Raw genomic sequence first — 12,182 nt, forward strand, 5'->3', positions numbered from 1 at the left:
TCGTCCCCGCCTCCCTAACCTGTCCTTCCTCCCACCTATCCCCCCCTCCCACCCCAAGCCCCACCCCCATCTCCTACCTACTAACCTCATCCCGCCCCCTTGACCTGTCCGTCCTCCCTGGACTGACCTATCCCCTCCCTACCTCCCCACCTACACTCACCTCTACTGGCTCTATCCCCGCCTCTTTGATCTGTCTGTCTCCTCTTCACCTATCTTCTCCTCTATCCATCTTCTATCCGCCTCCCCCTCTCTCCCTATTTATTTCAGAACCCCCTTCCCCTCCCCCATTTCTGAAGAAGGGTCTAGGCCCGAAACGTCAGCCTTCCTGCTCCTCTGATGCTGCTTGGCCTGCTGTGTTCATTCAGCTCTACACCTTGTTATCTGAGACAATGGCTTTGTGGTGTTATTGCTGGACTGTTAACCCAAGAGACCCAGGTAACATTCTGGAAACGTGGCATGGGAGATAGAGGAATTCGATTTCAACAGAAATCTGGAATTAAGAGCTTAATGTTGACCATGAATCCATTGTTGATTGTTGGAAAAACCCCATCTGGTTCAGTAATGTCCTTTAGGGGACAAAATCTGCTGCCTTACCTGGTCTGGCTTACACATGACTCCGGACCCACAGCAATATTGTTGATTCATAACTGCCCTCTGGACAATAAATCCTGGCCTAGCCAGTGACACCCTCATCCTGCGAATGAACAAAAAAAATACATACACGTGGCCAGCTTCAATCAGAAATAGCTAACAACTGAAGACAGCCTGGGTGGTGTTTCAGGATGATCCTGAGTTTAAGTCTCAGCAGTGTCTTTCTACGAGGTCCTATGGCACTGTGGTAGTGTCGCTACCTCCAAGTCAGGAGATCTGTAATTCTGAGGAACGGTCACTTGACCCAAAATGTTAACTCTTTCTCCACAGATGCTGCCAGACCTGCTGAGCTTTTCCAACAATTTCTGTTTTTGGTCCTGCATTCGAGTCCCAGCTCCTCCAGAGGTGTGTAGTAACATATCTGAGCAGATTTTTCTGAACAAAAAGCTGAAGGGTGGTCCTACATAATCAGAGCAGTGCTATTGACTCACAGATGCTATTGGCCATACAAAAATGAACTTGGTATCTTGAGCGGTAAACCAATACTTGTGCTCAAATCTCTTCACCAGGATATAGAGGGCATATAGGCAGGGAGCAGAATAGGCAATGGGCACATATTATAATTTATTGACCAGGGTTTAATGGTGACATTGAAAAGTTAGTGAGGATGTGTAACCAGCCACATCAATGAAGTGAATCTTTGTACTTCACTAAATTTTATCATTCCCCTGGTCAAAAATCATCAGTGACCTATTTCCCACGAATGGAGAGTTCTTAATCTTAGTCTTCAAACTTTTCTTAAAATTTCCAATTGTCAGACTTGTAAAGAACACTTCACGTGAATTTGTGGTAGACACATAGAGTGCCACATTTGTCTGTTTGGTGCACATAAATAAATAATTTCTGACAATGGACCACAGGACACAGGCAAGCCCTTCGAGTTATGTGTGTCAAATGAGTGTGTACCACTGAATCCCAAAATCACAGAATTGCAAAGGTGCTGAAGGAGACAATTCAGTCCATCACACTTGCATCAATTGCCTGAGCATTTTGACTTAATGCTAATTTATTGCTTTTTGCATATGACCTTGCGTATTGTTTAGTATTTAAGTAACCATCTGTTGCCTTCTGTGATGTTTCAGTCCAGTAGTGCATTCCAGACTTGAACTTCTCGCTGTGTGCAAAAGTGTTTTCTCACATTGCATTTGCTCTTTTGCAAAACACTTAAAAACGTTTTGCTTTTTTAGCAGCTCTCTCCATCTGTCCTGCCATCTTTAATGCTGTATGTACAAATACACCCAGGTCTCCAAAGTCTTGCACATCCATTGGACTAGTACACTATATTTTATAATTTTTAAAAATTTAACCTATTTTTTAAATCAATTACTATACATCTCTGGAGCAGGTGGGACCTGAACTCAGGCCTCCTGGTGCAGGGGCAGGGCCCCACTCTATATTTTATATTGTCTCTCCATACATTTTGTGCCAAAGTACATCACATCACACATTTGCTCATTGAACTTGATCTGTTGCTTATCCAACCACTCCACCAAAGTGTCAATGTCCTTTGGAAGTTTTACCCTGTCCTCTTTACAGTTCATAATCGCCCCAAGTATTGTGTTGTGTTGTACACTACGTTTTAAATTGTTGCTTTCACACCAAAATTGAGGTCATTCCTTTTTATTAGGAAAATCAAATGTCCCAATACTGACCCCGGGGAACTCCACTACAAGCATTCTTCCAGCCAGCAAAATATCCATTAACTATTACTTTATTTTTCCTATCATTTAGCCAATCTTTTATCCACTATGGGACAGTTCCTTTTATTCCATGACCTATAATATTCCTGATAAGTCTGCTGTGTAGGTTTGCATCGAACACCTGTAGGGAACATGTGTCTATCACATCAACTGTCTTACCCTCAACAACCCTTTCCTGTTACTTCTTCAAAAAAACTCCAACTACTTTGCTAGGTACAATTTTTTCCTAAAAATTTATGCTGACTCTGCTGAATTAATCCACAGTTTTCCATGTGACTATTAATGCTATGCCGAATAATTGTTCCACAAAGTTTCCCCACCACTGCATTTAAACTGGTTTGCAGTTGCTGGACTTATTTTGAACAACGCACAATGTTTGCAATTCTTTATTTGACGTCCTCACCTTAATACCACAGATGAAATGGTCTCAATGGGTGAATGGTTTGTAAATTATTTATCCTGAAATGTCACCAGGTTGTTCCTTAGAGCTAAATCAATGCATATGGAGGTTATCATCACCAGCAGACATCGTGTTTTGAATTTACATGAAAATGATATTGCCAAGTCACTACCAACCATATTTCCCAAGATGTAGGATGCACCATTTGACAAACGAGGGAGGATGAAGAAGATGAATTATCAACAGGCAGATGTGGAGCTATCTTAATTACACATACCACAAAATGTCAGAGTAACAGTGGGGAATGTTGAAAAAATAAATGACTTAGTCAAACAAGGATAGACATGTCACTATACAACATTGTATTATGTCATCGTCAGAGCTGTTACAGGTACCAACAGCTTATGTGATAAACAGGGAATATGCTTCAAGTGGCAATGTGTGAAAGTCAAAGGGGAAGAATCCTTAGTTGAGTGAAGGGAAATTACAGTCAGTCAGGGAGTGATGCAACAGCCAGGTCAGACAGGTACTTAGTCCTACAGGAGTCCAGGTAACCATGTCTTTGTAGTCCAGAGATTGGGCTGTGGTCAGTCCTGCATGTCAAATGCAAGGAGTCTGGGGATTCCAGCTAGTTCAGTCAGCATGCTGTTGAGATGTTAGTTCAAGTGGGATTGGGCCTGTTGGGTAGAGACAAAAGGAGGGATTGAGAATAATGGAAGTAGATACAAGAGTAGCTAGCAGTCATGCATGTGCAGCTGAGATGTCCCCAGTGAGTGAGGAGGAAATGCAGAGGGCAGGAAGCGCTATTTGGGGCTGTTGAGATGGGTGACAGTCCTCAAGTTTTCATGATGCGTGATGTACTAAGAGTATAATACATCATCCTACATGAGATACATGTGCAGTATTGGAGCTGGATTGAATGCCAGCCCTTTGACTACAAGACAGCCGAGAGCTGAAGGTGGGATTTAGCCTTGCAGAGTACAGAAGACCTCCTTATGGTATTGCTGGGTTTCCTGCTTCACGCTGGCTGTGTCAGGTAACATAGTGTTCCGTCAGCTGGGATGAAGACAGACTTCCTTGCCAGCACTCCATCTACCAACATCTCCCAATTTCAGTTTGTGAACCAGGGATGAGCTTATCCTTTTCTGGGCCAACTCTTTGCTGATTACGGTTGAAGAACACAGTGCAAGGGATAATTCCTGGCTTACAGGGTCTGAAGTAAATATGCTACTAGCCTTGAAAAATGGCACTAGATGTGTAGAAACATGGCCTCAATCTCATATGCTTGATTAATGAGCTGCAATGGACCATGGTGAACTGAATGCTGTGAAACTATCTTCCAGCTCACCTTAACTACAAAAGGGAAAATTCAACTGATACAGTCAGGCAAATGTTTAGACAAAGGGGACTGCATAAAAATATTTAGATGGAAGGAAACTGGGTGGGTAACATTTACCTTCAAATTAACAATTATTGGAATATGGCAGTAAATTCTTTCCATGGGGTTTTATTTAGTTTTGTCCCAGCGATTATTCACAATAATTAAAATTCGCGTTGCTTTTCTAGGTGTCAGTCCTTGGCCATCAACCAGCAGTCAGAGAAATCTCACATGATTAAATCTACACCAGATACACGGCATCACACCAAGCCATTCCTTGGGTGTCATGTCATTATAAGCAGTTTCAGGAAAAAAAATTGAAAAAAACATTGAAGTGAAAATAAATAGTTGAATCCATTTAAATGATTGTGTAGCTTTGATGGTCAATTTGCAAGGCTGACAATTTATTTGTGTTAAATTTGTACTTTCCATTCTTTGATCTCTGTTACCTTCCACATTCTGATAAATTTTCCATCCCACTGTCACATTATTTTTGGTGGAAAGCAACAGTTAGTGGGTGAGAAGAAGGGGTGAGTGAAGATTATGAAGCTCAGTTCAGCACTTGAGGCCACCAAGTATAGACTGTGCGGTGTGTGGGGCATCTGTGAGAGCATGTTGGCTGCGGAAGGAGGGGAGGAGAAAGGGTGTAGCACAGACTCAGGCTTCACTTGTGGGGACAGCAGTAGTGTTCTGTTTTCCCTTTTAATCCCACTGAAGAAAATGTGTTTACCTCAGGGGAGACTTACTGACCTACCAAAATGTCGCTCTGCTGTGGAGTAAAGTCAGAAGTCACATGACACCAGGTTATAGTCCAACAGATTCAATTGAAATCGCAAGCTTTCCGACTGCTGCTCCTTTGTTGGGTGAAGTCACTTCACTTGATGAAAGAGCGGCACTTTGAAAGCTTGGGATTTCAAGTAAACCTGTTGGCCTATAACCTGGTATCGTATGACTTCTGACTTTGTCCACCTCAGTCCACCAGCAGCATCTCCACATCATGGATTAAATTGTCATCAGCCCCATTGTGGATCACTGGATTTAAGAAAGACACTTAGACTGGCGCGAGCCTAAACAACTTCAATAGTAAAGTCGGGGCACATTCTAACTAATTGGCACAAGAACTCTGGAATTCCATCCTCAAAAAGCTGGTGACACTGGGTTAATTGAAAATTTTAAACCTGAGATTGATTGATTTTCATCAGGAAAGAATAGTAAGGATCAACTCATGATAAAATTGGATGGAGGGTCAGGCTTGAGGTGTTTGAATGGTTTACTCAGGCTTCTAGACTCATGTGTATCTCCATGTATCTTGGATCAGATTATCTGAAACATGCAAAGCTGAATTCCTGTTCCTGAAATATTGTTTAGTTTTACATTGCGCATGGCTGTACCCTGTCTGCAAGAAACTCTTTTTGGCAGAAAAAGATAAATTTCATTGGGTCCTAAGTGTGAGAAAATGTGACTAATAAAATTCTTTTTAGACATTCACTTTGAGATTCCTGAGAGAACCAGTAAAATTTCCTCCTTAAAGGTAAAAGATAGGTTATCTTGTCATTCACCAATTTTATTGTGTGTGATACAAATGCACAATTTATCCACTTGATTTTCTGATGGTCTGATTGTCATTTCTGCTGCATAGCTGGCAGTCACACAACAGTACATTGCAAAGTCCCCAATGCAGCAGGCTATGAGTGAGTTGCCTAGAAATTTAAGATCCTGCTGGGCAATTGCCCTCCAGCTGGAACCCTCAATGTAATATGTGTCTAGATGTCAGATTTTGGAATTGATATTTTATAAATGCAGGTGATGGTTTAAGAAAGGTGATATATGTAAGGGTAGGCTAGAATAATTAATGCCAAAGGTTTTTTGGAACAGTGGTAGTGTCCCTGTCTCCGGACTAGGAAACTTGCGTTCAAGTCCCAACTGCTCCAGAGGTGTGACGTAAGATTCTGAACAGGTTGATTCGAAATTTCTGCAACCATGAATGCAGAATTCTCTGGATTTTTGCATGTAGAAGTGAGAAATGATTAAAAAATTGAGTGAATGAATATGCAACAGTGATGCAACAAGCTCAGAAATATAATGTACAAATTTTAAACTAACAAACATCTGTCTTGCAATTAAGTATTTTTTAATGTATAAGTAATCTTAGCTTACTGCACCTGGAACCTGGAATTTCTGATACTGAAGTATAAAACTTTGATTATTTGAGAAGAAAATGATAAATAAGAAACCACATGCTAACAAATACAAAACATATGCTCCCAATTGTTGGTGGATGCATTTGTTTTGACCCACTGGTAATGTTTTTAAATCATTATATTTTTGTGTCCTTTATCAGTTTAGACATAACGAGAACACAAATCTATCTGAGTTCTACAGAGTGAATTTGGGAGCTGCTTTCAGTCTTTCAAAAATGGAGAGAGAGATTTGAGACACTGAGCGGTTTCATGGAAAACATTAGAAGAAAGTTAGTAGAAAGTTTTTTGATTTATAAATGTTTTTGATATGGTAAATAGGGAAAGACCATTGTTTCTAATTAGAGAATAAGGAGAGGTCTCATCAATTTGAGATTTGTATTAAAAAGCAAAAAAGAGAGTTTTAACAATTGTTTGCGTAGAGAAAGCCATTAAAACATCAAATGTCTTGCTGCGGACAGTGGTTGCAGCAAAGCTATTGCATAATTTAAAGCAAAAGCAAATTTCATGTGGAGGATAGTAGTAAACTGTGGGGAGTTAGTAGAGAAAAGTAGTTGCTTATGGGGAAGATCCCACAAAGAATGGGGGACTGCATTTGTATTTCAGTGCTGTAAATGTCCATCATTCTAAGTTTACCTCTGAGTGAACATCACTTCTCTTAATGAATTTTACTTTGTAGCACTCAAGAAGACAGGGGGGCAATTTCGATTTGCAAAGTTCAAATTCAAGCACTTGTGATAGGTTCCGCTGCATGTATTTACAGGATTGAACTGTTCAAAATAACCATGTTAGACGTTAGTCTAAAAATACCACAAGTAAAAATGATTTTAAGTGTTTGGATGTGAACAATGCAGATCAAAAGCTCTTTCCAGTTAGGTTCCATTACACCTTTGAGTACTGCAGTACTTTAACAATGAATAAATGAATATGAGATCAGCTACTGATCATCTTCTGTACAGGTGAATGAATACACATTCATGACAATCTCCGAAAAAATTTCAGTCGCGTTGCCTGTGGTGATTGAGTACATTAATTTTCCAATAAACAGAATGTGTAGGGGAACCTAATGTATGTACTCAGACATGATTCTGCGTCAGGTCTGGGGATTTAAATACTGTTCCATGCTGACACATAAATGCATTACTGAGGGAATTATATAAATGGTATCTTTTGAATGAAATGTTACATCAAGTACCTTCTACCTTCACATGTGCAAGTAAAAGATTCAGAGATCATCCTTGAAGAAAGGAATGAAATTCTTCAAGTTTTCTGGATAATATTTATCTCTCAATCAATAACATTATGGGAGATTATTTGGTCCTTTATTTTACGTCTGCTCTGTTGACCTCAGAGTGTTCCAGACTACTGCCATATTTCCTTGCATAACAAGGCTGACAACGCTTAAAGTGTATTTAATTAGCTGTGAACTACTTTGATTTGTCCTGAAGTCATAAAAAGCACTGTATAAGTACAATTTCTCTATATTTTTAAAATTAGACTTTTGCAACAAGGCTAATTAATTAAATAACAACTAGAGTGCCCTCTGAACAACAGCATGATTAATGGGGAAAGCACTGGGAGATTTGTGTTTGCGTGAATAAGTTGTAATCATGAACAACATCTAATTGAGACTGCTTTCTTTTACTTTTCTGCAAGATTTAGTGATATTTGTCTCAGATTTCTGCATTGTTTCAATACAATTGACCCAGAATTTGCTGGAGCTATGCACGCCTTCTTCGTCTTTTGGTAAATAGAGTCATAGAATTGTACTGCATGGAAACAGACCCTTTAGTCCAACTCATCCATGCTGACCAGATATCCTAAAATAATCCATTTGGCCCATATCCCTCCAAGCCCTTCCTACTCACGTACCCACCTAGATGCCTTTTACATACTGTAATTGTACCCACCTCTGCCACTTCTTCTAGCAGTTCTTTCCATGCTCGCACAACCATCTGTGTAAAAAAGTTAAATAAAAACCAAAAGAACTGCGGATGCTGTAAATCAAGAACAAAAACAAATTTGCTGGAAAAGTTCAGCGGGTCCGGCAGCATCTGTGAAGGAAAAAACAGAGTTAACGTTTCGGGTCCGGTGACCCTTCCTCAGAACTGAGAACTGAGTTCTGAGGAAGGGTCACCGGACCCAAAACGTTGACTCTGTTTATTCCTTCACAGATGCCGCTAAACATGCTGATCTTTTCCACCTACTTTGTTTGTGTGTGAAAAAGTTGCCCCTTACGTCCCTTTTTATAACTTTCCCCTCTCACCTTAAACCTATGCCGTCTAGTTTGGGACTCCCCTACCCTGGGGAAAACAAATTGGCTATTCACTGTATCCGTGTCCCTCATGATTTTACAAGCTCATCCCTCAGCCTCTGACGCTCCAGGGAAAATAGCCCAAGCTTATTCAACTTCTCCTTATAGCTCAAACTCTCCAACCCTGACACCATCCTTGTAAATCTTCTCTGCACCCTTACAAGTTTAGCAACATCTTTCCTACAGCAGGGAGATACTTTAGTCCACAAAATTGTTTGAAGTGCAGACTGATGCAGGAGAGGTAACAGTGTGGTTATCTCTTGAACTGATGAAATTTAACAATTAAGAACTAAACAGAAGGGCTGAGAAATGGTGTAATTTAGACTTAGTGAACTCAATGACAAATCAGGGACAAGAAGAAAGAAATAAAGAGAGAGAAAAAAAACTTGGATTAGGAAAGTGTAGAAAAAAAACTTAAAATAAATACAAAAAAAACATTTGTTGACATTTTTCAAATCTTCTAAATTAATTCACAACGTGAAGGAATGAGACTGCACATTTAGAATTGTTCACTCTCTGGAGTCGAAAGTAATTATCCGTAATCATTGGCAATTATGGTGTTACAAAGTCAAATTTATTACATTGTTAAAAGCGTTCTTAACATATTAATTATTTAGCTTGTCTTGCTATGGCAAGTTTAATGGCAAATTTATGACTAGATGTTGTATCTTCAGGAAAAGTATAGTGGTATTAAAGGTGAGATGCTATTTACACTTAGCGAAAGCAGAGTAGCTTAATTTCCAAGATAATCCTCCGTCACCCAAAGCTGGTGCTTGATTTGCTTATTAGTAATGGTAAGAGTGATTTTTTTTCTTTTTTATAAGCAGAAGTTGGGCCATTATTTCTTTCGCCATGTCTGTTAAACTACATGCTACTGCGAAAGGGTAGAAATGAATAGGATGGATGTACATGGAGATACTTGAATTAATGGTTTATCAAAATAAAAAGAAGAAGAATTTTGCTCAACACCTCTTAAACAATTAATCAATATTAATGCTGGTAAAGTGGGACTATGAGCATTTAGCAGATAGGTAGGTACAACAGCATTTAGTAGGTAAATAACAGGTATAAGTTCATGTAACCACTTGTACATCACACATTAATTCTTAGAATTCTCAAAATACAATTCATCAAGTGATCCAGAATTAATTTTCTGCCTACGCTCTGCTATATCCATATCACAAATCAGAAAGCTGCATACCCTAAGTCTAGAGTTTCCCACTCATTAATTTTAATAGATGGAAATTGTTATACCGTGGATGCAGTATCCCAAAATGGAACTTGCTGTTTATATTCCTTATTATAAAACAATTACTGGGCTCTAAATTGTTATATCACTGTAAATAAAATTACACAAGGCTTACATTCCAAATCTTGTATGAATCTAAAATGGTTCATAATATCAGGACAATTTCATTAAATGAAAACTAAAATGCATGAAGGTTAAGGACCTTACCTGAAGCACTGAGTAGAATTAGAATTAATTCAGAGTAGAAAAATGGTTTATACAAATGTGAAGACTTCATCTTGCAGTCGGAAGGAGCACATCAAGTAGTGTAATTTATCTTTTTTTAACTGTGATGTGAAACCCGATAATTCTGAAACATGTGGTTTCTCTTTCCTGTGACATAGAATGTAACTGCTGCTTCCCCATTGTACAATAATGAATTTTACTGATAAAATAAGAACTCAGAGCAGGTTTGTTTCTTCTGAGTGAATTTGCACGGTGTAGCAAATAGAACACTGAAACGATTATCCTCAGTCCCCAGCACAATTTCTGTTCCATGACCACTAAATTCATTTCTCACTTTTAAGGAAGTCTAATGAAAGGATGTTAACCTGAAAAATCAACTTTTTCTTTCTCCCTGGATATTGCAAGGCCTGCTAAGTATTTCCATTGTTTTATGTTTTTCTGTTTAATTTTCAGCATCTGTGGTATTTTGCTTACGGTTTTCATCTCTCTCTGGTCACTGACACTGAACTTAAACACAAACTTGGCATTCTGTTTATCCCAGCGGTGAGCTTCCAATCATAGATCCACTGCATTATCAGAACTGTCTTATTCCACGCATCCACTCTCTTGCCTTAATTTGTGGCAATATCACTGGAGCAGTAATGTATAATCCCAGTATTATGCCCCTAAGACATGAGTTCTAATGCCACCAAGTCAATTCGGTAGAATTTGAATTCAATAAATAGAGCATCTGGAAGATAAAGCTAGCCTCAGTCATGGTTATCATGGTAACTACGATAGATTGTTGTTAATGTCCATCTATTCCACCAATGTCCTTCAGGGAAAGAAATCTGGTGTCCTTCTGGAGTCTGATCTATATGTGACTCCAGACAAATGACAATCTGATAGACTATTAACTGCAAACCACTCAGCTCAAGGGCAGTTGAGATCTGCAACAAATATTGGCCTTACCAGCAACAGCCACATTCAATGAAAGAATAATAAAGAAATTTTAATTTGCCGCTAATAGTCTTATCCCTGCCATTGTTATGTTTCAATTTGTTTATTCAAATGTCAGCTTTCCAAATTTTGCTCTCCATGATCTCAAATTCATTTAAAACTTGAAACCGAAAGAACTGCGGATGTTGGAAATCAGAGATAAGAAACAGAAATTGCTGGAAAAACTCAGCAGGTCTGGCAGCATCTTCAGACCCTTCTTCAAACCATTCTTCAATTTTTCAGTTCTGAAGAAGGGTCACTGGACCCAAAACATTAACTCTGATTTCTCTCTACAGACGCTGCCAGACCTGCTGGGTTTTTCCAGCAATTTTTGTTTTAGTTTTTTGTTTCATTTAAAACTCTGCTATCATGGCCTAACTCACAAAGTCCTGCTCAGCCCTGGACACCATGACCTACATTGGCTTGCAGTCTAGCAATTTTAAAAAATATCATCCCTGTTTCGGTCACTTACAGTGAGGGGACAAGGTTCAACATATGTGGAATTAATTCAGGAAAATTAAATGCTTTTCAGTGAAACCCTCAGCAAGAATTTTTTTTAAAAATAGGGAACCAAACTAGCTTGTAACCACAACATGATTCACGCCCTTTACATCACTGTAAAGCTACTGATAAGACATAAATGAACGTTAATTAAAAGAATTCTATGCTTCTTGCTGTTGCTCAAGCAAGTATGCAATGCACTAGAGGAAATCCGCAATCAGATCAAAGAATACAGGGTCCTAAGTTCTACAACATTACTGGATACTGCACCTTGATTAACATGACTGGTATCTACCTCTAGTTTTCTGAATAGTATTTCCTAGAAAGTCAAGAGGCAACTTCATTATAATAAGTTATTCTTCCACCAAAAATAGGATAATGATTAGAGGTGGTCTATTATTGATCAAATGAATTTTTTTGTGTAACCATTAACTATACAAAATTAAAAAGTAATATAAATATCTCAACATAATTTGAATAAAAGGAGATTTCTTATATTTATTTAGAGTCACATAGAGTCATAGAGGCATACCGTATGGAAACAGGCCCTTCAGCCCAACTCATCCATGCCTGACCAGGTTTCCTAAA

At 38.9% G+C, this 12,182-nt stretch overlaps 1 protein-coding gene across 2 annotated transcripts in view; it reads right to left on the reverse strand.

The window, feature by feature from the left end:
- The window catches only part of LOC109913307, a 43,524-nt gene extending 33,315 nt beyond the window's left edge, over positions 1 to 10,209 (reverse strand). Inside the window, exon 1 of one of the 2 annotated variants that reach the window (XM_048598231.1) lies at positions 10,098 to 10,209. In XM_048598231.1, the coding sequence (XP_048454188.1) occupies positions 10,098 to 10,167 (70 nt within the window). In that variant the 5' untranslated portion in view covers positions 10,168 to 10,209. The remainder of the gene's footprint in view (positions 1 to 10,097) is intronic. The other variant, XM_048598232.1, reaches the window with a different exon arrangement.
- Between the last annotated feature and the right edge of the window lie 1,973 nt (positions 10,210 to 12,182).

Source organism: Rhincodon typus, chromosome 6 (assembly GCF_021869965.1).
Source record: "Rhincodon typus isolate 14 chromosome 6, sRhiTyp1.1, whole genome shotgun sequence".
Lineage (NCBI taxonomy): Eukaryota > Metazoa > Chordata > Chondrichthyes > Orectolobiformes > Rhincodontidae > Rhincodon > Rhincodon typus.